General features: G+C 41.5%; 1 protein-coding gene across 2 annotated transcripts in view; it reads right to left on the bottom strand.

The window, feature by feature from the left end:
* The window catches only part of LOC111145213 (protein kinase, cGMP-dependent, type I), a 1255864-nt gene that overhangs the window by 226585 nt on the left and 1002127 nt on the right, over positions 1–27152 (bottom strand). For both annotated transcript variants that reach the window (XM_022499949.1, XM_022499948.1), the window contains exons 6-7: positions 16942–17019; positions 7552–7646 (exon numbers count right to left, since the gene is read on the bottom strand). In XM_022499949.1, the coding sequence (XP_022355657.1) occupies positions 7552–7646; positions 16942–17019 (173 nt within the window). The remainder of the gene's footprint in view (positions 1–7551; positions 7647–16941; positions 17020–27152) is intronic.

Raw genomic sequence — 27152 nt, 5'->3', positions numbered from 1 at the left:
TTGGTGGGAATGTAAACTTGTGCAGCTATTGTGGAAAACAGTATGAAGGTGCTTCAAAAAATTAATAATAGAATTACCATATGAACCAGTAATGTCACTACTGGGTATTTACCCAAAGAAATTGAAAACACTACTTCAAAAAGATATTATGTGCCCATGTTTTTTGCAGCACTACTTAGAATAGTGAAATATGGAAGCAACCCCAGTCTCTAACTATAGATGAACCTGGATAAAGATGTGGGGGATGTGTGTGTGTGTTTATTATAACGGAATACTATTCATCCATGAAAGAAATGAAATCTTGCCATTTGCAACAACATGGATCGATCTAGAGGGTATAATGCAAGCAAAATACATCAGTCAGAGAAAGAGAAATACCATCTAATTTTACTCTTTGTGGAAGTTAAGAAACACAACAAATGAAAAAAGAAAAAAAGTTGCAAACCAAGATGCAGACTCTTAACTACAGAGAACAAACTAAGGATTACTAGAGGGAAGGCAGCAGGGGGTGCAGGGGTGGGGGTGATGAGGGAAAAGGTGAGAGGGATTAAGAGCACACTTATCGTGATGAGCACTGGGTAATGTTGAATCACCATATTGTACAGCTGAAACAACATAATGTATGTATGTTAATTATACTGGAATTAAAAATAAATAAGGAAGGAAGGAGGGAGAAAAGAAAACAAAGAAGAGAAAAGGAAAGATCTCTCTCTCTCTCTCTGTGTTGGTCCAGGTAAGGGTTCAGGAGGTTTTCCCCAAGAGATGCAGAACTTCAAGCCTTCCAATTTAGAGATCTGAACTCTTTCTCTCTGAACCTCATGGTATAGGGACATCAAGGTGAAGCCCATCTTCACAAAGGCAAATATGAAACGTGAGAAATAGCTCCTAAGAGATGCTCCTGGAGGGGATCTACCCATCCACCAACTGCACTGAAAACAGGCATGCACTGAGAACAAACCAACCAACAAAAACCTACATGAGCTATAATAAACCACACAATAAGGAGGGAGAGTTCACAGATATAACAAACATTAGAATTAAAGTAAGAGAAAAGTTCAAATAATTGGTGGTTTTAAAAATAATAAAGAGATAAAGCAAAGAAAGGAAAGAAAATATAAAATAGACACGAAAACAGTAACAGCGAACATTATATAATGATATGTTAATGTGTGCTAGTTATCATTCTAATAATGATACATACTCTACACATCACTTGGCTTATTAATTGCCAACTGTATGTAGCCATGGAATGATTATTCCCATTTACAAACCATGAATCTGAAGAACAGAGAGGTGAAGGAAAACAATGTAAATTTACAAACCTTGTAAATAGTGGGGCTGGGATTCGAACCCAGGAGGTCTTATTGCAGAGTTCACTAACCACTGTGGTGTGCCAAGTAGAAATACTCAAAGTTGTATACAAAAAATAATCACTGGCAACTGCTCAGTTGATGGGTTGACTTTAAGACTTGATAAATCCAGGTGAAATGCAGGTGAAGGAAAAGAACTGCCCAGATTCCATGACAAACATGGTACAGAATGATACAGGAAAAACATATAAACATGAGAAAAGAAGGAAGGCTGGTAGGGTAAGGAACTGAAACCTAGAGTATCAGGAGCCCCCAAATGAGAGATTCAAGAAAGTGAGGTGAAAATAAATATGTAGGGGGTAATGTTGAGAATTTTCTAGAATTGCAGAAAACTCTATTCTCAGAAGGAAAGAACCTACAGAGGGATATGAATGAAAAATAAAACATATCTTCACCTAGACAGATTGTAAGAAAGATCCAGAGCATCAAAGACAAAGGAACAGTTGCCAAAGACGATGACATAGGACTTTTAAAGAAACAGTGATTTGACTCACTACAGACTATGATTTCAGAAGATGTTGAAGAAAAATAAATTTTAACCTAGATCTCCATGCACAGCCCAATGCATGTATAGGCAAAGGCAGAAAATACAAACAGATAATCTATGAACACTTGCTGAAGAATAAACCCCAAAGGAATGAGCTGGATATAAGAAATTGTGGGCAAAGCAATAGGTAAGCAAGCTGAGTACCTGAGTACCTACATCAGTAGTATCTGAAAAAATACAGTCATAATAATGACTGATACCAGGGGGATTTACTAACCAGGTGGAATCAGAGACTAGAGAATGGGAGGGAAGGTGCTAGGAGAGATTGAAACACACAAAGATCCTTGTTATTCAAGAGCCACTGGTGAACATTACATGTTGGCTATACATATTACAATCTTAAAGATTAATCATTAAAAGAATAGAAAAGGGTAAAAATCTCTAAGAGATGGTACAAATGCAATTCATGTGACAGAAGAGAAAGGACATATTGACCCAATGTGAAACAGAGATGTCAGATGTACAAAATTGTCAAGACAAAAACCAGCTTATGTGAATTTAGGAACACAATATATACATAATAAATTATAGACACATGAGCAGGGAAGGTGCACATGGCCAACCTCAGGAGGTGATGGTGGGAGGGAGGGAAAGAATGGAGAGAAGACCAAGGAGGCTTGAGTTTTATCTGTAATGTTTTATTCTCAAATACACAAATCACCAGATTCAAATACCACAAAGTATTAAAATGCTATATCCAGCATTATATCCTTTCATGTACTATCATTTTATTAATTAAAAGAAGGGTAGGGGGAGAAAAGCAGGTTCAGAAATGTTAATTCACCTTCCCAAGATCACGGTCCTTGAGGAAATATAGCCTTTGCTTGCTTGCTTATTTATTTATTTATTTATTTTTCCATCAATAAAGACAGGGCATGGCAAGTGGCACAGATGTTGGAAGATAGGCAAGAAGAGCTAGGATAGTTCCTGGAGGAAAGGGCCTTCTAGTAAAGGTCACCACTTAACAAGGTGATGAAGGGCTGCATTTGGCATCCAGGGCTCTGTTCCAGCTGTAAAGAGGTCAAATCCCAACAGAAGCAGAGGCTGTGACCTAAGGAACATTAGAGATCATCTAGTTCAACTGCCTTGGTTTCCAAATTCAGACCCAGAGACCCAGAGAGGTACTGGTTCACTCCAAGTGATATCACTAGTGAGTGGTTGACTCCACATCTAATGCTACTTCAGTTATACCAAGTGTTCCAAAGTTTGGCAAGAAGTAGCAGAACATTCTTGGGAGTGATGCTGGTGATGATACCAATTGTACGGATAATGACAGTGGAAACAAGATGGCGGTGGTGCTGATGGTAGCAGCTACTTCTTCTGAGCATAATTTAAACTCTAGACACTCAAATGCTTTACAACAATCCCCTTGATTATTCCTCTCCATAACTAAACAAACAAACAAAAAAGAAAGTTAGGTACAATCAACACCACCATTTCTGATTAAAGGAGAAGATCCCAGGGTCTCATAATGTGTAAATGACAAAGCGGATCTGAACCCAGGCAGTCTGATTTCTGGGCTGGAACTCTTCACCACAGGCTACATTGGAGACTCAAATGTGAGGAGAAGGGGACTGGGCCATGTGGGAGCTCATCCCCATCTTGGTCAGGTTCCTCTTACTCTCAAGTTTTTCCCTCTTACTGCAGATGCACAGCATGGGTGTGGCTTAGAATTGGACACCATTTGTTCCCATGTGGATTCTGCATGATTTCAAGTCAGGTGGAGAGAGCTTGAAGCCACAGTAAGCATGTGGTAGATTGACTCATGAGTTATTGGACTACACCTGCAGTAATTTCTCCTAAAGACAACTTGAGTTTTCCTGTACATAAGGAAAGAGTCCTTCTATAAACAGTACATCTTGGCCCCTCTCTGGTGTGGAAAACCCATTACGACAGCAAAAAGAAACAAGAGAGAAAGAAAGAAAGAGAGAAAGGAAGAAAGATATAGTGCTTGAGCCAAGGAATACTGAATAATCTGTTTCACATTAACCAAACTGAAAGCAATGCATGACCTCAGTTTCTCTGCTAATCAGATGCTACTGGTTAATGGATGGTAATCATATAGATTATAAAATGGCTAGAGCTAGGACCCTACTGTCTGCATAGAACAAGGAAATGGAGCTTGTTCTTTCGTGATGCCGAACTCTAGGGTAGAGTTCTGTAGAAGGAGTATGGAGCTCACATTTCAGCTCCATCATTCAACCATCTACCGTGTGCTTCACTGCTACTGGTATTAAGCACTCTGAAGATTAAAAAGTATGGTCAGGGGGGCGCCTGAGTGGCTCAGTGGGTTAAAGCCTCTGCCTTTGGCTCAGGTCATGATCCCAGGGTCCTGGGATCGAGCCCCACGTTGGGCTCTCTGCTTGGCAGGGAGCCTGCTTCCCTTCCTCTCTCTCTGCCTGCCTCTCTGCCTGCCTGTGATCTCTGTATGTCAAATAAATAAATAAATAAAATCTTAAAAAAAAAAAAGTATGGTCAGGGATTCGTGTCAAAATTAACCAAGTTATCAATATTTTAGGGTTCTGCTGAACATCCTCAGTAAACTAAAGCAACAATTCCCAGTACATGTAAATTTTACATGTGAGAGAACAAGCTGAAATGCTGTGTTATGTACATGCAGAGAACTCTATGCAATCGGTCTTCCAAGGATAAAATCACTTGATTTGCAAAGAAGCATAGATACGGTAGTATCTTGTTTTCAAAAGGAAACACACATTGCCCAGAGGACTTTCTATCTCAAAGCAACATCAATTTTGAAGGTTTTTAGAGAGAAACAAGCAAATCAATGTGATTTGTGAAAAGTTAGAATTTCTTGTGTGAAACATTGAAACTCCAAAAAAAAGATTAGAAAAAAAAAAAGAACATAGATACTCAGAGTGAAAAACAGGTTACACACATAGAACATCAAAACAGTTAAAATTATCAAAGCAAGGAAATAATCAAGAAGGCTTCCTTCATTTGATTCTAGATACAGCATTTTAAGAAGACATACCTGATAGATAGAAATCACAAAATGACAGCTCACAACTCAAAGCATTTGCAAAATGTTGGGTTTTTTGATTGTTTGCAGAGTTTTTTTTTTTCTTTCAAAAATCAAGTTACAAAATCAGATTTCATTTTTTTTTCAAAAACCAAATTTTTTTCTGCTAAAACAAAAACAAAAAACAAAATAAACAAACAAAAGAAACCTAGCAATGAGCTGGAGGTCAGGAATTGCTGTCCTGTTCACGTAAAGGTTTCTAATTTGCCACCTTACCTTACTTATGTACATTACCGGCCTGTCCCCTGTATACAAACCAGTTCATAACCTCTTACATACTGCCAAATGGATCCAAGCAGAGAAACAAGATCTCAGCAAGAAGGGAATGCCTGACTGGGCTTCATTAGAGAGGTTAATTTTTCATTCATTCATTCATTCATTCATTCATTCATTCATTCAATTTGACAAATACATGTTGAGTATCTGAAAAGCGCCAGATACAGGGCTCATGTAAGAATTTAAGTATTTGGACTTCTCATCAAGGGGACATGCAACCATGGACCTCAATGTATACCAAAATGTATGGGATAGAGAGAGCTGAGGACAAAACAGTGATGGATTTTAGGAAACTGAATGAGAAATTCTAAGAGTGCTAATAGTGGCAAGGGACCCAAAGGAAGGGGAATTTGAAGAAAAAAAGGGGTGGGGATGCCTGGGTGGCTCAGTCAGTTAAGAGCCTGCTTTTGGCTCAGATCATGATCTCAGGGTCTTGGGATCCAGCCCCACATCTGGCTCCCTGCTCAGTGGGGAACCTGCTTCTCCCTCTGCCCCTCCCCCCTGCTTGTGGGCACTCCTGCTCTCTCTCTCCCAAAAAAAACAAAGAAGGAAGGAAGGGACGAAGGAAGGGACAAAGGAAGGGGGGTGGGGTCAGCAGGGGTAAAACTGTGGCTGAGAAGGGAAATGCAAAGAAGACAGAAAAGGAAGAACATTCTCTGATGCAAGTAGTGAATTGCTGGTGACATTGAAGAAGGCACTTAGAGTGGGCTGATCAAGCCAGGCTGAGCAGCAGGAGTGTAAGAGCTCCAGTCAGAAGAAAGACAGACATTGCAGGGGAGAAGATGGGGTCAGGGGAAGGTGGGGGAGTGGGAAGGTCGGGGGAGGGGGTAGAGTGAGGAGCCCCCTGGAGCAGAGGACCGAATAAGTACAAGAGAGACTTTGGGCCCCCGACAGTTCAATAGCCACATGCCAGAGTGAATTCAATCCAGATGGAATCCCATGACACTGATACCAGAGGAAATCTGGCAACTTCTCCACGAACTATATATCCTCATGGTCCCTTCTTAGGACACATTCTAGAAAGGGGTTTTCACCCTAAAAGCTTTCTTTCATCGGCACCCAAATTCAGTGGCAGTAAGCTACAAAAGAAAATCTGTCCATTTTCAATTATGTTTTATCTTCTGGTGTTCCACTTGTGATCTCAATCAGAAATGAATGAAAATATTCGTTTCTTTGGCCCTGTTGGAAATGACATTTTTCACACAGGCAGTTAATCTTGGACCGATGGAACCAGGAGGCATTATTCTCTAGAATCCTCTATGTTTAATCGAGGGACAGAATGATTCAAATGCAAATGATAGGTCTGTGCACTTTATACTAAAAAGATAATGTTTATTGCCTTCTTTTGTGAATGTACAGCAAGCACGGTATTTTTTCCATTAGGAAAAAATCTAATGGTAAGGACATGCTCATCAGATATGGATCAAATGAACTAAGAAGGAAAAAAGAAAGTGAAAGGCTTTTAGCTCTGAATGTTCATAAGGTAATGTGGCATACGTAAGATGACTTATCAGGGTCTCTGTTTGGCTAAGAAAGAAAAAAAAAAAAACCCTGCTCTGTGATTGTGCCTTAAAAATCAAAACTCCCCAAATGATCTCTTCATAGTAATTTAAAACAAAATGCATAAAATGTAATTTTTAAGTGAAAGCATAATGGAAGCAAGAATGACATCCAAAGAGGTCCGTCATTGTTTGTCATGTGTTCTGCTATATGTGTGGCTCAAAGTCAACTGGCTTCCCCTTTCATAGTATGTGGGAAGAAATCCCAAGTGCTTGCTTCTTGAGCTCTTCCTTTACAAGTCAAATTCAGGGACCTTGTACAGTGCACATCCCTGGGTCCAGCCTTTGGACCGTTCACAGGGAAACTTCATGTGCCTAACCTCCACCCACAGAGACAACCACCACCCAGATGTGAAGCCCAGCAAGCATCCATCACCTTCTGCTCTGTGTAGTCAGTTCAGGGATTTCAGAATTCTCAACCAATCATCTTCCTAAGATTCAGAGCAAAATTGCGGCACAAAGTAAGCTTAGCAGAAACATTCCCCTTCTCTTTTAGTGTCTTTATAGAAATCGTAGATGAGCACAAAGCCAGGAAATTTCCCCATTAATATAAAAATGATATACAAGTTCATCAATTAATCCCAAAGCCTATATAAATGTATTACAAGTCCACTTGGATATAAATAAAAATGGTCATCAAGGGTCTGTGTCCGATATTAGGATCAACAGTAAATAGTCCATTTTGCTCAGAGCTCCGAATGTGAGATGGGAGTTTATGTGGCACTCAAACAGAAACTGTGTAACACATCATCTACTCACCCCTGCAAGGCTTTCTCTCCAAACCAGTCTCCTTTCCCTAAAGTTCGAAGAAAGACGGGGTCTTCACTGGGGGAGTCTTCCCGAGTGACGTTTACCTACAAAGAAAAACAAAGGTCTATGTCCACTGCACACAGTGACTGATCAAATCAACACTAACTGATGATGTTAATTCCATTTCTTCTTTTAAGCTCATGATGTCCTCATTAAGACCATGAGGACATTACCACTGAAAGTACCAAGAGGAATATCACAAATTTCCATGCAAACCACAAGAAATGTCCTCCAAATATTGTCATGCTGTTTCAAGTTGTTTTCAAGTAGTAATAAATTACTAAAAAATCTGAATTTCACTTAGTTCTCATTCTGACCTCCTATGAGGCAAGCATGATAAAGAATTAAGTGGGCATTCCTCCAATCTTTTTTAGTGTGTTTCTATGTTTGAATTTTTAAAAATAGATGAATAACCTAAGACAGTGTGTATCGTTCTGCAACTTACACTTTTTCTCGTGACATCATTTTATTGCTTATCCACGCTCTTACATAGAAATCTAGTTCCTCTACTTGAATGCGTCCATGCCGTCTTTCTTTCCATATGTTTATCCATCTAATTCCTTCAGGTGAATGTTTAAATTGTTTCCATTCTTATCTGCAGTAAGAATCTTTCTGTGCCCCTTGCATGCATGTCCCCATTCCTCTAAGACAACGCCTGTCTCTTTTTCCCAAGGATCCACACTCCATTCCAAAGGCTACTCCCATGTTCATGACGCCTTCTTATAGTCTCTAACCCACGACAGTCCTTAAGGTCTGCATGCTTCATTCAGAAGGATTTCATTTTTTAAAGATCTATGAATTACATGTATATCTTTTTCCTTTTTTATCGTAAGAGTGTGCTTTTCAAAAATATGGGTTTATCTTTGATATTGTCTATGATTTATAAGCACCTAATAAAAGAGCTGTGAGTTATTGGAACAGAAAAGCTTCATTACCTAAATAAGATATCTGGGCCCATACAGGACTTTTGACCTGGTTGACAGTCCACGGAAGGAGAGTAATAATCTTTCTGTTGCATGAATGAAGACATAAATGTACCTTTATGTCAATTTACTCCTACTTCAAGTTCTACTAATATTCATAATACTGGCTATGTTTCTCCTAGAATGGTTAAATAGTTAAAACTCACCTGCCTGGAAAATGTAATGAAGCAGAAAAAATTAATTTCTTAAGACAATGCTAGACACTTAAGCACACTTAAAAATATTATGCTGCAGGTTTCTGAGTTTAGAGAATGGATGACAAAGACCAGGATTTTTATAAGTACTAAGAATGTACATGCAAGGTGGAGGGTATTAAATTACTATTCTCCACTGATCCATTCGATTACTTTTCCACACTGTGTTTCAAAACCATGGGGATGCAGGTTTTAACCCTCTTACACCAAGCTATATCACAGAGATGGTTATTTGCATGCCAATGAGGCTTTTATAAATGTGGGAAGAAATACACTAGCTCATTGATTCTCAAACTTCAGGGTAAGGGGTCTTATTCAAAATAAAGGCCACTGAACTTCTCACTAGATACACTTCGTGAGGCAAGGAAAACAAAAGCAAAAATGAACTATTGGGACTTCGTCAAGATAAAGAGTTTCTGCACAATGAAGGAAACAATCAACAAAACCAAAAGGCAACCTATGGAATGGGAGAACATGTTTGCAAAGGACATATCTGATAAAGGGTTAGTATCTGAAATCTACAAAGAATGCATCAAACTCAACATCCAAAAAATGAATAATTTAGTTAAGAAACGAGCAGAGAACATAAATAGACATTTTTCCAAAGAAGACATCCAGATGGCCAACAGACGCAAGAAAAGATGCTCAACATCACTCATCATCAGGGAAATGCAAATCAAAACTACAGTGAGTTATCACCTCACACTGGTCAGAATGGCTAAAATTAACAAGTCAGGAAATGACAGATGTTGGAGAGGATGCAGAGAAAGGGGAACCCTCCTGCACTGTTGGTGGGAATGCAAACTGGCACAGTCACTCTGGAAAACAGTATGGCATTTCCTCAAAAAGTTAAAAATAGAGCTACTACAGAATACAATCCAGCAATTGCAGTACTAGATATTTACCCCAAGTACATAAAAATACTAATTCAGAGGAGTACAATGCACCCCAGTATTTATAGCAGCATTAGCAACAATAGCCAAATTATGGAAAGAGCCCAAATGCCCACTGGTTAGCAAAGTGATACAGAAGATGTGGTATAAATATACAACATTATATTGTCAACCAGCAAAGCAAATGGAATCTTGCCAGTTGCAATGATGTACATGGAGCTAGAGTGTATTATGCTAAGTGAAATCAGTCAGAGAAAGACAAATACCAAAAGATTGCACCTATAGGTGGAATTTAAGAAACAAAACAGATGAACAAAGTGGAGGAAAAAGACACAAACCGTCAAAAAGGCTCTTAATGATAGAGAACAAACTGAGGGTTGCTGGAGGGCTAGTGGGTAGGTGATGGGTTAAATGAGTGATTGCTATTAACAAGGCCATTTATTGGAATGAGCACTTAAGTGATTCATTACTAAATCCTACCAATGAGATGAATATTACACTGCACATGAACCAACTGGAATTTAAATAAAAACTTCGAAGAGGGGTGCCTGAGTGGCTCACTGGGTTAAAGCCTCTGCCTTCGGCTCAGGTCATGATCCCAGGGTCCTGGGACTGAGCCCCACATCGGGCTCTCTGCTCAGCAGGGAGCCTGCTTCTCTTTCTCTCTCTCTCTGCCTACTTATGATCTCTGTCTGTCAAATAAATAAATAAAATCTTAAAAAAAAAAAAGAAAAAACTTGGGAGAAAGAAATAAATAAAGGCTACCAGACTCCTATTTTTGAAGTTCTAATTTAGTGGGACTGGGAAATCTGTATTTGAAAAGATTAATATAGGTAATTTAGATGCAAATGTTTTGAAGACCAAACTTCAGCACACATCAATGCACTGTTTTATTTCTGGGCCTCGGTTTTCTCATTTGTACTAAAGATTATTTGGCAGTCCTCACTACCAAAGCCAAAACAAAACAAAACAAAACAAAACAACAAGAACAAAAAACCAAAACCAAAACAGTCATTAACTAAGGTGTAATATACTATAAGATAATTAATTCAAAATCAGACATAAGGATATGTTACATAATTGTACCTTTTCCATCTGGTTAACAACAACAAAAATGATTAAGAAATTCCAAATGGCAGACTTACGCAAGACATGGGGAGATTTCAGTGGCTTTGGAAATATTCTTCACAAAAATGTTACTGAAATGCAATAACAGAGCTATAAAAAGTTGGACACCTACAGAATAGACTACTTTCTGCTTATATGACAAGTATGAAGGAAAACCTATCTGGATAATCCATATATGTGAAAAGATAAGCAGTTAAAAGAGCAAGAATAAAAGCTTTCCTTTTAGGTTGTAACGGCCACACTGTCACTTTGTATTTATAATGAATCATTGTAAATATGCACAGACACCTGGCATGGACACTTGCATCTTTAATTCTTTTTTTTTTTTAAAGATTTTATTTATTTATTTGACAGAGATCACAAGTAGGCAGAGAGGCAGGCAGAGAGAGGGGGAAGCAGGCTCCCCGCTGAGCAGAGAGCCCGACGTGGGGCTCGATCCCAGGACCCTGGGATCATGACCTGAGACGAAGGCAGAGGCTTTAACCCGCTGAGCCACCCAGGCACCTCTGCATCTTTAATTCTTAAAAAAAAAAAAAAAAAAAGTCAGTGTAGAGAAAGTTACATACACAGAGATAGCCTCTCTGACCTTGGCCTAGATTACTTATTCTTTTCCCTGAAATCTCAAAGTACTTTATAATCTACAATGCTATGGGAAAGAACTAGCCACAGAGCCTTAAAGATAATACTCCATCTGTTTGAACCTCTGTTAGCTCCTCACCTTGTCCAAAACCTGGAAGGCTGATCTCAAAAGAGGGTGTGTGTATTTGAATGAATTAAATGAGAAAATCTATGAAAAGCATCCTTCTAAAAGTACATGCTCGGGGTACCTGGGTGGCTCAGTCGGTTGAGCGTCTAACTCTTGACCTTGGTTCAGATCATGATCTCAGGGTCCTGAGATCAAGCCCTGAGTCAGGCTCCCCACCCAGCAAGGAACCTGCCTGGGATTTTCTCTCTCCCTCTTCCTTTGCCCCTCCCCCTACTTGTGCACTCATGAACACTAGCTCTCTCAAATAAGGAAATCTTGACAAAAAATAGTAAGTGCTCAAAAAAGTTGGTTACTTCTCCTATACTTCTCCCCTTTTCTACTTCACTCACCTACTTTGAAAATTCATGCATTTTACTGTAAAAGAAATATCCCCATCACTACTACTGCTCTCTCATTGTTGCTATAAAATGCTATTTAGAGCATAAGCTTCTTTACTTCTAGACAGATAAAAGAGAGTGTATATTCTAATGTTCTTTTTACTTATCTATATGCTAACTTTCTTTCTATAAGACATATATGTAGTCTCATAATTTGAGTTTTTTTTCGTAATTTGAGTTTTTAAAACTTTTTAGCCATATGCATAATTTTAAAAATTAACAACCAAAATAAAAATTAGATATTTTTAAAAAGATGTAAAAAATTGATCTTTTACCAAAGTCTTCAATAAGTAATATCAGGGTGCATGTTTAATCAAAAACAATTCAAAAAGAAAAGAAAATGATTTAGTACACATTCAGCAGGTTTTATAAACAAAGCAATGTTTATTGTGGGAGGGGTGGAAGCCTGGAATTTACAGATTTATGGGGAAAACCCACCTGGAGAGTGAGGGTTAGTGAGGTAATCATTTTCCTACCTCTGTGACTAATAGATTACAAAAGCCAAGGCATTCCCGAAACAGTTCCCCTTATAATGTTCTGCGTGTATGACTCAAAAATTGGCTGTGTTATTCTCACATCAAAAATGCCTCCTGATGCAGAACGAGGACACTTTAGGAACTATATCTGGTAGTTTGGGACATGTACTGGGTAAGAATGTCTCTTTCTGAACTTGAAGCTTGCCTGTATTCTTTGAGTCATGAGCTAAATTCAGTGTGGGCAGGATTTATGATTCCTAAGAGTCTGATCTGACCATCGAACCCTCTGTGTAACACAGGAGTAAATCAGTCTCTTTCCACCATGTGTTCTAACCCACTCTCCCAAAATGTCTGTCATGAATCCTATGTTCATGATCCCCTTTCTAATGTTTGCAATTTAATGCATGTTCTTACATGCACTCACATCTCATTCCATGCATAAATACCATGTATTTGCCTGGTTTTGAGCTTTGTAAAAATAACAGCATTGCACACATATTCTTCTGCAATTTGCTTTTTTTGATCAGTGTTATATTGGAGATTTATCCAATTCTTCCACGTTCATATAAATAACTGTAGTTCACTTCCTGTCTTTGCATATTATCCCATTACATGGATACATTTTATATATATTTCTAGATATTACCTATTATATATAATTAATTCTTCTACAGACGTCCCTATGTTTCTTTTAGATTTACATAAATAATTACTGTTCTACCTCTTCATTTCTAGATATATTTTTCTTGACTTAATGCAATGTTTGAGGTGTCTAGTTCCACACTGAACATAAATGGTGATAATGTACATCTTTGTCTTGTTTTTGATCTAAAAGGAAGAGCTCTGGGGAGCCTGAGTGGCTCAGTCAGCTGGGCATCTGCCTTTGGCTTGGGTCATGGTCCTGAGGTCCTGGGATCAAGCCCTGCATCAGTCTCCTTGCCCAGTAGGGAGCCTGCTCTCCCTCTTTCTCTGCTCCTCCCACTGCTTGTGCTCTCTGTCAAATAAATAAGATCTTTTTAAAAATTAAAAAAAGTATGCCTGGATGGCTCAGTGGGTTAAGCCTCTGCCTTCAGTTCAGGTCATGATCTCAGGCTCCTAGAATTGAGTCCCACATCGGGCTCTCTGCTCAGCAAGGAGTCTGCTCTCCCTCTCTCTACCTGCCTCTCTACCTAGTTGTGATCTTCCTCTCTGTCAAATAAAAAAATAAAATCTAAAGAAAAAACACAAATAAAAATAAAAATTAAATAAAGGAAGAGCTTCTCATGTTCCACTCTTATGTATCCATATACAAATAAAATTTCCATATGAAAATGGAAATTTTCATATTCAACACCAAATATCATGTTAAGCCAACTTGTTTAACCAACATGCTTAAACTCATGTTAATTCTAAAAAAAGCCATGTCGTTTTAAATGGCATTTAAGGGACAAGAACATTTGAATCACATTTTTTTTTCTAATGGTAGCATACAAGGTATGCTGAATAGAATCAGAAAATCAAAATACATTCGAATTATTATTGGAACTCTGAAATTTTGCCTACCAATTCTGTTCAATTTTGGTTTAACCTGTGCATGGAGAGAGTACATTTTTGGATGTAACACAGCTACAGATTTTATCAAAGATATTTTTCATTGCTCTGTTGTGAATTCGTGGATGTTTTATAGTTCATTGCTGGGGGAAGGGAGCATCAAGTCTCAGGCAACTGGAATATACATATATACATAGAACAAACTCAGCTTCTACCTGAATCTTTTAGATATCACTGCAAGCGTGGTGCCCAAGTTGTAGAAAAATCAGTTTGTGTACATTTAATGGGGGAAAATAAGCATTTCAGAGTTTTCCTCTTTGTGTGGATGTGTTTTATGGGAGAATAAAAACAGTTTTGTGGGGGCGCCTGGGTGGCTCAGCAGGTTAAAACCTCTGTCTTCGGCTCAGGTCATGATCTCAGGGTCCTGGGATTGAGCCCCGCATCCAGCTCTCTGCCCAGCAGGGAGCCTGCTTCCCTTCCTCTCTCTCTGCCTGCCTCTCTGCCTGCTTGTGATCTCTGTCAAATAAATAAATAAAATCTTAAAAAAAAAAAAAAAGTTTTGTGCCTCAATAAATGTCTTGAACTGGGGAAATCCACTGGTAACTCTAGCCTTCTGTTTCATGTTTTACAACGTGTTCCAAGGAAAAGCCAGTTCAATTGAAATAAGGAAACCATCTTCTCCAGGGTTTTTCTTTGTTAAGTTTTAAAATACATATGAAAACAAGTTTACATCTGTATACCTAAAGCAAAGCATACAGATTCAGAAAATTCCAGTTCCACAACTTACCTGCCTGCTAACTTAAAGGCACTCTTGTTACTTTTCTCTCCTCTTCCTCCCGCAGGACTCAAGTGTGTTAATCTCCTGCTTCTTAGGACCTAACTTACTGATTCTAATACGTGCATAATAGAATTAATAGAATATACTAATATACCATCTATTAATTATCATATAATTCATGTAATTAAAAATCATAGCAGCTAAGTTGTAGGACATGAAAACCAGCCTTAGAAAAATCTATGGGTAGTTAAAAAAAAAATCCTGACTGTATCAAAAACATCTAACATATTCTTACTACTTTTTTCCCAGAATCCCCAGGGTCCTCTGAAATACTGCCAAGGGAACTGGTTCCTGTGGTGCATTTCCTCACTATTTCCATTTACCCATCTTACAAAACTCATAAAGCAGCACACTAATGCACCTGTCTGCAACTGAAACCAGTCACAAATAGCAGCTTCCTTTAGGAAGTACTTGAAATTTACCATAATGGTGTAATCACAAAAGTCTGTCAGAAATTCATCTTAAACGGATAAATGTATCATTCCATGATAGCAAAGGATTAGCAGTGTAATAAAGAAAAAATAAATCCAGATTGTTGGGACAAAAAAAAAATTCCCCTGTGACCTACTGAATCATTTATAACCATGAGGATTTTCAATTTCCCCTGATCCTTTAGTAAATGTTAAGAAATAAAACAGCAAATGATAAAGCTTCAACACCTTACACATAAACCACACAATGTCAAGGTTCCTTAGCCTCTAACATTGGAAAATTCAAAATACAGTTTTAAGTGTAACTGTGGTCAGTCGTGTCATTTCTTGATGTCTATAAGATGCTGGCACCTGACATTTCTCTCTGTTTCAGGCTTTCTGCTATCAGTCAAAAGAAAAGGTATGAGACAAGCACAAAGAATGCTGTCTTCAGTTTACTGTGACAAGTCGTTGGTGTAAACATTGACACATTCGTGATTCAAAATCAGTCCAGAGAGGATTATTGAAAATGTGATCCAGTAAGATTTATAATCTTTCACCTATCCTGTCTACTGCAGCACTGTACATCTCTCTTTCCTATTTTAGTAGGAGCCATAGAGTCCTAGAGTCATTCATATCTGTTAAGTTAGAAGAAAGAAGTTTACTTACATTTTCAAAAACTTTTCAACACTTTTATTTATTTACCTTTTAAGTTATCTCCACACCCAACATTGGGCTTGAACTCAGGACACTGAGATCAGGAGTCACATGCTCTACCAACAGAGCCAGCCAGATGTCCCTAAACTTACATTTCAAAGTAACAATTATACAGATGAAACTGCTATATAAACCCCCTTCCACTGGCATTTCCTTTCCTATTGCTTCCTGGGCTTAGTACATCCAAATTCCTCTTAAGCATGTCTTATGGTGAAGCAAAGTAGGTTCTAGTCATTAGTCATAGGGCAAGGACATTTAAACACAAAAATAACTGTGACTTCACTGTTGCAAGAAATGAAAGGAATTTGTTGGAGTATTAGAGTATTCATCTATACAAGTCTCCATTTTCCAATTCACTTAATTTATTATTTCATTTTTAAATAAAAGTTAAAAGATTTAGAATACTGATAACTGAAAAATAATACAAGTGGATAAATTATGATAAATTATGGGTCCAGCCCCTACTTATCCCTTCCCTTATAATTTAAGGCTTCTAATAGTTTCTCAGTATAAACTCAATATTTCTTTATGAAGACACAATAAAACATCAGTGTATTTATACCTTTTTGTCATCAGAGTGCTAAGCAACTTGGCTAGGGACACTGAGACTGATAAGTTTCCTAGTGGGATTCGCACTTGGGCTACCTGATTTCAAAGCCCGGGTGTTTCAAGATAGTAATGTTCCTGCTCCTAATCACTAGAGGGAATTTTTTTGGATTTTGGTTTTTCTTTTACTGCTGAGGAATTTTAAAGCGACCTTAGTCTTTTTCTTGTTGAATTATAGAAATTATGGAAATATTCCCATTTATGCAGACATATCAGCAACATCTAGGGCTGTGGTTATTAAATTACAGAACACAAGCTATTCTCTGGCCTTCAGAGTTACAGTTTTTCTTCCTATGGCATCATTTTCGGGAGATCCATTGTCAAATATTTCTCTCTCAAGACCGTGTGCATCTCTGGGGGTGACTAATGCACCCCAGGCCCCCTGCCCCACTGTGTATGCCCTCGTGCTGCAGGGGCTTACCGTTCCTTTGCTGATGATAAAGAAGGTGTCCCCTCTCGCACCTTGTCTGATGATATACTCCCCGTTCTCATAGTGGGTCTAAAAAACAGAAACAGCAACAGAAAAAAAAAAAATTAAGAAGGGAATAATATAACAAAAGCTCCATCCATCTCTTCAAAGTATCAGCCCTGCAGGAACTCATTCATCCCAGTGGAATTTTACCCAATGCCAAGAATCCATTATGATTTAAGAATGAGTAAGAGTCAATGAATGAAGTAATTACAGAGAAATCATTTTTATCACGCTCATGTTTAAAACTATTTTGTTAGTGCTATTTTTTTCTGGATGATTATATTCAGCTCTTTACATTCATTCATTTTAATAGTTGGATAAAAATATTCCTTTCTGGGGAGCCTGGGTGGCTCAGTGGGTTAAGCCCCTGTCTTTCGCTCAGGTCCTGATCTCAGGGTCCTGGGATCAAGTCCCGCATTGGGCTCTCTGCTTGGCGGGGAGCCTGCTTCTCCCTCTATCTCTGCCTGCTGCTCTGCCTACTTGTGATCTCTCTCTCTCTCTCTCTCTCTCTCTCTCTCTCTCGTTCTCTGTCAAATAAATAAATAAATTAATAAAAATATTCTTTTCTTCCATCAACTGAACATGAACTAAAACAGCGGAGCTGATAAATAAACTGGTCTATCTGTACTATTTTATTAGTCCTTTTCATTTTTAGTATTCTTGTAATGATTGATAAGATTTTTTTTTTCTTGAGAAATTACTATGGCATCTCCAGATTTTATTCTGAAACAAGGATGATTTTTGGTGTGGGTTAGATAGCCCTAGCTACTTTTTAAGGAACAGCTTCATGCTTTAACATTATTATTTCGGTAATTTAGATTTGGCCCTGTCGGATGGAATGTCTTCACTTTATGGACGGAACTCTGGTCCAGCAGCTGTGAGCTCATCAACTAGCAAACGAGGAGGAAGGTAAGGCGGCAAAAGGATGATCACAGTCGGTGCTGGGATGTGGTCACAGTCACTGGATCCATTCCCAGAGTGAAGATTACTTCTGTAATGAACAAAAGTAATTTCTCTAAGGCGACGTGGGAAAAAACGTATATTGCTGGGTCAGGAGATGTAACAGAAAAATGAGACTGTGCAATCTGGCCACATTCTTCTCTGCAGCTTAGCAAGGGAGCCATTTTGGGGGAAAGAAAACATTACTTTACACACTCCTTAGGAAACAGATTTCATGGTTTGCATGCAGTAGCCACGAGGACAACAGCTGTGATTTGTCCTTTTATTTCAATACCATGTCTTATTTACTGTTAACACCACCTTTTTTTAGTACTTGACATTGAGAACAACCATATCTTCCTTGGCTTATCTAGAAAATTAACATACTACCTAATCTTACCTTTTTTTCTTAAATTCATAACAAGTTTTAAAAATAGAATTATAGAATGCATATTTTTCAACTGATCTATTTAACAAGATACCCATGCTCCTCTGTCACTTCTTGCTATTTGGGAAAGGAAAGATCTTTAGGACATGCAGGTGTGAAAAGCAATAACCACAGAGTTTTCTTTCCTCTATCAATTCCACAAACATCTCTGTGTGCCTCTGAGTCAGGCCTGGTTATAGGCACTGATGATACAAAGATGAGATACAAAAATCTCAGAGCAGTGCCATCCACTGGATCTTTCTCTCTGAGGGTGCAAATGGTCGATAGTCACATGGTCCAGTACAGCACTTTCTAGCCACAAGTGTCTTCTGAGCAGTAAAATGTGGCCAGTGTGATTAAGAAACTGAACATTTAAGGTCAGTAGCTCACACATGGCCAAAGGCTACTGTATTAGCATAGGTAGTAGCTAAAGCAGACAAGGGAGGATTTATAATCTGTACTAGTAGGGTAGGGGGCAGGCTGGAGCATCTTTCCCCACTTGCCATGAATGGTGCTCCATTAATAAAATCCAGGACCTCTCTCTTCCCTTCCCCACTCTACACCAGAGAACATTTACAGGTCCTCAGCTAGATACGGTCACCTCAGCCCCTAGTCTCTTGTCAAGTGGGGGTGAGTTCCCCACAGAGGCTGACATTCTCTGTGGCTTCTCCAGGGAAAGCAGAATGAAGCTGCCTCTGCTGGGCCTCTGCCCCAGGGCAAGGAAATCCACTCAAATACACCCAGCTCAGTAAGGTTGTTCTGATACCTAAGCCACATTCCTGTGTCTAGATTTTTATCATTAGTAACAATAGTATTCTATTAGTTCCATTTACCTCAGTCTTTGTCATATTTCTCACTTGTTTCCTCATCCAAAACCTCTCAAAACTTCCCAGACAATCCAGTGTGCAAATGCTATATTTTATGTCAGTAGGGCTTCTGTGCTGTCTGTTATACTGTCTCACTCTGTTCCCAGGGCTTCCCCATGGAGGAGATTCTTCAGCCCCAACAGAATTATGATGGGGGCACCTGGGTGGCTCAGTGGGTTAAGCCTCTGCCTTTGGCTCAGGTCGTGATTTCAGGGTGCTGGGATCGAGCCCTGCATTGGGCTCTCTGCTCAGCGGGGAGCCTGCTCCCCCCACCTTCTCTGCCCTTCTCTCTGCCTACTTGTGTTCTCTATCTGTCGAAGAAAGAAAAGAAAGGAAGGAAGAAAGACGAGTTGCAGCTTACTGAGCGGCAGAAAGCCTCTCTGAAAAGAAGAGAATTAGTAGCTTATTATGCCCACATAATAGTAGCAGAAATACTATTATTTTGGAAAAAGTAGAAAAATGCAAATAAAAAACACCAAACTTGGAAGAATCCTTAACTAGTCTGAGGCATTCTTCTTACTTTCTCCTCCTTAAAAACATATTCCCACCCATATGATTGTCATTTCCTTTCAGAAAGCCAAAATTATCAGTACCATATTAAAAAGTATGAAGGCAAGGGTTTCTCAGGCACACCACCACTGACATTTGGACGCAGACAATTCTCTGTTTCTGGGAGCCATCCTGGACATTCAGTTCGAGCTGTAGGATGTTTAGTGGCTTCTGTGGCCTCTACCCACTAGATGCCAATCGCAGTTGTGGCAACCAAAAATGTCACAAGACATTGTCAATTACCTTGCTGGGGGCAAAACTACTCCCCATTGCGAATGTTTGCACTAAATCTCTTGTGGTTTTCTGGATCTGAAATAGCAATTTATTATTTTTCTTGATACTCTGTGCTAGATGACTCTTTGACTTCCCTCGGTGTCAGCTTGGATCAGTCTAATGCCTCACTTTTGGGGTGAGCATTTGGTGTTAGTCTCACACCCATGACTGTCAGTTCTATTCTCCTCCACACGGGCCTCCCTCTATTGGGTTGCCCAGTCTCCTTCATCGCAGGGTGGTCTGGGGGAGAGTCACCTTCTTATATGGCAGCTGGCTTCCAAGGATGCCAAAGCAGAAGGTGCCAGGCTTTCCCAAGGCTCAGACTTGTGCATCTAATGAGTTCAAGCAGGTCCCAGGGCCAGTCCTGATGCAAGAGGAGGGGACTGCACAAAGGAGTGAACCCAAGAAGATGGTATGCATCAGGGCTATGAAAACACAGTCTCCCACAGACTTTAAGCTTCATATGTATGAAACTGAGCTCTTGACCTCCTTCTTCTAGCCCTGCCTCTCCCATGCCTTCCCTGTGTCAGTGACACCAACTGCATCCTTCCTGTACTTGGCCAGTCATCTTGGAGTCATACTGAACTCCTCTGTCTCCCAGGCCCACCACTGTCAGCAGCCCCACTAGTCCACCTTCAGGATACATCCAGAACTCAGTGACTCCTCCATCTGCTGCCACGGATGCCATGTTCTCCTGCCCAGTCCATGCAGTCCCCTCCTGACTGGGATATCTGTCCTACCTGACCCTGTAGGTCCCCCTTCCCACCTAGCAGGCAGGCAATTCTTAAACACCCAGTCAGCACCTGCTGCTCCTGCGCTCACACCCTTGCAGGGGACCCTCTGTGCCCATGGGCACTGAAGCCCCACAGAGGTTGCAAGGTACTAATGGCTTCTGCTTTGTCACTTCATGGACCTTGCCACCCACCTCCCTCCCTTGCATTATGTCTGTTCTCGTCACACCCCTTTTCCTGATGTTCCCTGAATACCCAGACCCATCTCAGAACCCCTGCACAGGCTCTTCCCAGTGCTGAGATGTCCCTGCACCCCCGAGAACTCAGAAGGAGCTATCTCAGGACAGGAAGGTTTGCAGAGGGCTGAATGACAGGAGTGTGGGTATCAAGGAAGGCTGAAGGTTAAGGAATCTGAGAGGAGGATTAACAGACCCTGCTGAGAGCTGGGGCAGTGGCTATTGAGAAGGAAGGCTCCCCTGCCAAGCCCAGCCTAGTTCAGAGGGAGCCTGACCTCTCTCTTCTCTACCCTCTGGTATCCAACTGGGGCTCCCCATTGGCTGAGGTCAGCTGAAAATGGACAGGGGATCCCTCCCATTCAGGCCAGCCTCTGGACAGAGAGGAGGGTCCAGGGAAAGGGAAAAGCAAGCCTGGGAGCAGGTGGAATGCATCAGCCCCATGTGCGTTAGCCTCATCCATCTCCTCCTCCGGAGCATCAGTTCCATGAAGGAACTTTTACATTCCCTGCTGTTCCCTTGGACTGAGAAGAGCACCTGGGTGTTCTCTAAACACTCCTCAAGTCAATGGCTTACATGGGAAGGACACTGAGTGCCCGCACAGAGCAAGGGCTCTCACCCTTCTTCCACTGGTTTGCCCTCACAAGATGGGTCTGCTGCTCCAGGCCTCGCAGAGGGGAGCAGGCAGAGAAGGGCAGCCTCTCATCCAGAACCCCTGCCAACTGTCCCCATAGGTCTCCTTTGAGTTGCACTTCCATTCTTAAATGAATGCTTGGCAAGACAAACCTGAATACTCCAAATGGTTTTTGCTTCTCCGATCACTCCATGATGCCTTCAAGGAAACCACTCAGATGAAAGCAAACCTCTCGCAGTGGGAAAATGGGAAGGAAAGCCTGCAGAGGCACCCAACAGGGTATCTACCTCATGGACCAACCCAAGAAGTCTCTGAAGGGTCAGAGCAGGGCTGGCTGTGGAAGAAGGGCGGATAAAAGTGGGGGACAAGACCATGAAGAGGGAAGTCTCAAGTCAGGCCAGTGGTCTTCACATCTGTGCGGCACTGTGGTAAAGCAGAGGGAGGCAGCCTCCCCAGGAGACTGTCCAGAGCAAGTAGAAAGAGATCTAGGGTTTCAGCGGGCACTGTGGGGTCAGTGGGCAGTGGTACCAGTTCAAGCATCTTCGAGGTGAAACGGTGGGCAGAGCACAGCATGCTGGGAGCACCCATCAGCAGAGGTGGGCTGAGCATGGGCTAAGAGGCTTTGGAAGAAACGGAGGGTGGTGGGCTCCAAGGATGCCCAAGGGGGACCTTGAGGGCCTCTTCTAGCTTTGTGATGGTCTGATGAGATGCATTTCCCAAACATGGCCGCCGGAGGGTGTCCGTTCCCCAGGCTCTCCTGGGTGGTGATATGGCTGTGCTCCCATGAGCCGATGGCGTCTAATTTCCTTCCCCTTGAAACGGGGAGGCCTCAGCAGCTCTTCTGTGACAACAGCCTGTGTGGAAGCGATGCGGAATGGCTCTGGGATCATCTTTGCAAAGGCCTGAGTCACCTCAGTCACTGTAGTCGGCAGAGAGCCACACGGGTGCAGGAGACTCCCAGCTGGGTCAGGTCTCAGCATTTAACTGTCCCCACTTAGTCCCAAATGTCATGGAACAGAGACAACCCACTGTACTGTGCCAAATTCCTACCCCACAGAACATAATAAGCACAATAAGATGGTTCTCATCCCACGCAGCTATGCTTTGGGGCCCCCTGGGACACAGCAATGCTGTCACCCACATCAGACTCCATGGGGCCTCCATCCCAACTGGTACTGGCTTCCAGCTGCTCCCAGCAGCTCTGGCTTTGCCTGGTCCCAGAGTTCAGAGCTTGCCAGCAGCTTCCTCCCCACCCTCAAGGTCTCATCAGAGAGGTGAGGGGAGAGTCCAGCGTCTGGGGATGAGCCGAGGGAATGGCGGCCAGAGGTGGTACAAGTTTGCAAAAGCGGACGTCCACTGTGCCGACACACCAGGACTTCTGACTCTGCCATTGGAAACGTTCAGTTGCACCCAAGGGGAAGATGATCATGCGTGCCAATTCTTCGAGAGTCTAACCATGTTCCTCAAATGCCAGTGGTTTCATTGTTTTCTGAAGGTCACTTGCCAGCTCTGCCATTTTCTCATTTCCAATTAAGTCAGAGAAAAATGGGACATTTAGAAGGAGTGGAAACCTGAGCAATTAGGCAGGTTCCTTTAAAGGTTTCCATGGTCATTAGGAGAAAAGCCAAACTCCTACACGCTGCCTGCAAGTCCATACACAGTCTGCTCAGTGTCCCCCTTTCCCACCTCTTCTCACTCCTGCTCACTTTGTCCTGCAGCCACACTGCACCACCCACCCCTTGGGTCCATTTCTCATCCATACCACGCTCCCTTCCTCCCACCAGGTGCAAGCACCCTCCCACCCTCCATCCCTGCTGCTTCTGGCCTCCTTGCAGGCTACTGTCTTTCCCATCCTAGCCTCCCTGGACACACCCTGGCTGCACCAGCTCTCCCACTCCATGACTTTACACAGACACAGCTTTACTGCACTGCTCTTTGCTGAGCTTGTGGGTGTTTATTTGTAGGATTAGGGTTTTTTAAAATGATTTTTTATTTATGCATTTGAGGAAGAGAGAGCCCCATGAGAGAGCAGGGGGAGTGGGAGAGGGAGAAGCAGACTCCCCGCTTAGCAGGGAGCCCGACCTGGGGCTTGATCCCAGGACCCTGAGGTCATGACCTGACCTGAAGGCAGACGCTTCACCGAGTGAGCCACCCAGACATCCACAGGATTATTTTTAATACTGTTTTCCACCAGATTTTAAATGTGACTGAAGGCAAGGATTGCGTCTGGTTTTGTGCACCTTGTCACACCCTCAGTGTCTAAGACAGCAGTGGAGATAGAATAAGGTCTTGAAAACAGTAATCTCAGGACTGAAGTAGCCCTCCTTAATCCCCAGCTTTCTAGCACCATCTATCATCAATCCATTTGTAAAGCACCTACCTTCCATATGAGTGCCAAGCCCCGCTGTCTCTCATCGTTTCCACTGTTGAAGCCCCAGTCCAAGCCAGGACCACATCTTGGATTTTGTAACATCCCCCATCTGGCTTTCCTGCTTCAGCCCTCGCCTCACCTCCCCCTACTCCATCTGTTCTTCTCTCTGCGACCTAAGTGACCTTGCAAAGAGCATATCCACTAAAATCACTCTATGGCTGAAAATCTTCCAGTGGCTTCTTGCTGCCATTAAAATCAACAACTACTTATGACGGTCTGTAAAGTTCTCTGCATCCTGGCTCCCACCTGCCTTCCAGTTCTCATCCCTTCCCAATCTCACCCACACGGGTTCAGGGTCAAAAATGATTTGCTCTCTGGACTCCTCCTTCATTACCCACCATGCAAAGGGTTTAGGAGATCTTCGAGGCACAAGGAAGGCATACAATATAGAACCTCGATAAAGGACAGATTTGGTCCAGACCCTTCCATTTTTGAACTAGGGAGGAGAGTAAGAACCAGGAAGAGAAGGGATGGCGTATCGCCATGGAAGCAATCTATGGCTCCCAAGGTGGGAACTGGTGAGCTGGGAAAAGCCAGTCTTCTGTTTGCTACTAGAAAGAAGGGGTTTGGCTTTGGTTGTTAATCTGTAAGTCTTTGGTTTCTCAGAATTCAACCCTAACATGTAAATGTCCATTTAGACTTTTCAACATCCTCCGCATACTTGCTGACTCAGCATGACACTGAAGGTGGCGCTTGGAGGACTTGGTAGGTGCTCCCTGTGAATTCGCAGGACTCCTCTATAGTTTTTAAGATCAGACCCAACTACTGATATCAAAGAAACTGTGTCTTAACTGCTGGTTTTATTTTCCGGCCCCCATTGCGACATGTAATTTATAACTGAATCTCTGTTATTAGGAACTAATACACAATGTACCATTCTTAAGTAAATTTTCACCTAAATTATCTCAGTCAGAAATTAATGTCAAATAGGCCCCTTTATACTTGAGTTTAAGATTGGATTAATCCTTCAGTCTTTATATTTTTTAAAGATTTTATTTATTTGAGACAGAGAGAGCGTACAAGCAGGGGGAGAAGCAGACAGAGGCAGAGGGAGAAGCAGGCTTCCCACTGAGCGGGGAGCCCCATGTGGGGCTTAATCCCTGGACCCTGCGATGATGACCTGAGCTGAAGGCAGATGCTTCACCCACTGAGCTAGACGAGTGGCCCTCCTTCAGTCTTTATTAGAGCATAGAATATCTATTAACTGACGCTGTCCTAATGATTAAGGCACACGTAATAGAGACCACTAATGATAATGGTTATTGATTAGAAAGATAGCTACAGCAAGTAGGAACCACATTCATGTGACTGGGTACCTCTCACAAAGGCTTTGAACAGGAAATGAGTAAGTTAAGAACAGTAGGAGTCTTGAGTCATGATTCCTGCCTCATTTGTTCAGAGGATAGTTTTATCTTAGAGGATGAGTAGGACATCAGAACAGGTAGAACAATTTTCAGGAATCAGGTAGAACAATCAGGAATCAGGAATCAGGTAGAACAATTTTCTTAAAAATACTGGCATCTGCCATTTTGAATCCCCCATCAGCAACATCCTCAAAGGGAATTCTTCCTTCTCCCTGATGGCTCAGATTTATTTCAAAGATGAGAGCTCTTAATGAAAAGTAAGATCACCAGACAGCTCAGTCAGTCAAAAAACATGCCAGTGAGGTAGGCAAGAAACAAAGTATTCTTGGTCCAAGACTTCTCTATTTGGTAAGACTGCCCATTAAAGATGTGTGGACTGAGATTACCTATGGTGACAGGAGAGACTGACAGCTAGTCATAATAGGAACATACAACTGTTCATTTGCAATCAAGGACAGTAATCTGAAGTCTTTGGTGAAATCTGCTGGGAAGGAAATGATCGCATCTGTAAATGGGAATTTTCTCATTCTCTTTCCCAGTCCATGTCACCATGCATTTCATCACAGAACTAGTGTTTTACTAACAACTGACAGTATTTGTACTCCACATAGGTTTCCACAAATTGGCGTTTTGCTCTCACAGATCAATAATTATCAAGAGGGCATGTTTTTTTTTAAATATTTTATTTATTCATTTGATAGAGATCACAAGTAGGCAGAGAGGCAGGCAGAGAGAGGGGAAGAAGCAGGCTCCCTGCTGAGCAGAGAGCCCCATGCGGGGCTTGATCCCAGGACCCTGAGATCATGACCCGAGCCGAAGGCAGAGGCTTTAACCCACTGAGCCACCCAGGCACCCCGAGGGCATGTTCTTTTATGAAACATTTTCTCAGATAATATTTAATCTCACTAGGGTTACAATTTTTGCCGACTCTCCTTCCTAACCTCTAAAAGAAAATTAACTTTCCTCACAGCATCATTCACAAATTAACCAGAACATCAAAAGAACAAATCAAAGCCTGGAACACTTTTTCTAACAGCTTCCCTTCACACCACCACCATCTTGTCCCAACCAAATGGATATCTGGGATATACATCTCTCTACTATAGATTTTTTTCTATGTCAATGCCATGCCTTGCCTTCTACTCAGGACGTCCCTTATTTATAACAAGTACTTTTTTTACATTTCTTGGGGTGGACAACAACTGGGCTCCAAGACCGCTCAAATTAAGCCGTAAAATACTCCTTCACAAAGACTGAACTCCAGGTCCACATGAGAGACACACCCTTGTTCAGGTTTTGGTCATTCACTAATTTCAACCAGTATCATTCATTGGTGCTTGCTATGAATGAGACATTGCAATTGGCACTGAACCTACAGAGATAGCCAAGACACAGTCCCTAAGCTGAGATGCAGCATGTGGTTCAAGAGGTCCTCACCCCATCCCAAGGACCGTCATGTCACTGAGGGGAGAACAGCAGTATTAAGGACTGCTATACTTACCCCCACTCTTGAGGGGCAGACTAACAGGGCCCCCAGAGAACCCAGACACTTTGGTAGAAACCTAAGTTTAGGCAGATAATGTGTCTTTTTCATCAGTACAGTAGCTCAGATTTCTGGATAGACAGCCTAACTCAAGGCACCACACCAGCCTAACTCACCAAGACATTTTAAGACACAGAGAGCCAGCGCCATGATGATGAGTCTCACAAATC

The sequence above is a fragment of the Enhydra lutris genome, unplaced genomic scaffold (assembly GCF_002288905.1).
Source record: "Enhydra lutris kenyoni isolate GAN:26980312 unplaced genomic scaffold, ASM228890v2 scaffoldscaffold12, whole genome shotgun sequence".
NCBI classification, from domain to species: Eukaryota; Metazoa; Chordata; class Mammalia; order Carnivora; family Mustelidae; genus Enhydra; species Enhydra lutris.
The sequence above is the reverse complement of the archived record's forward strand: the minus strand, read 5'-3'. Positions and strand labels throughout refer to the sequence as shown.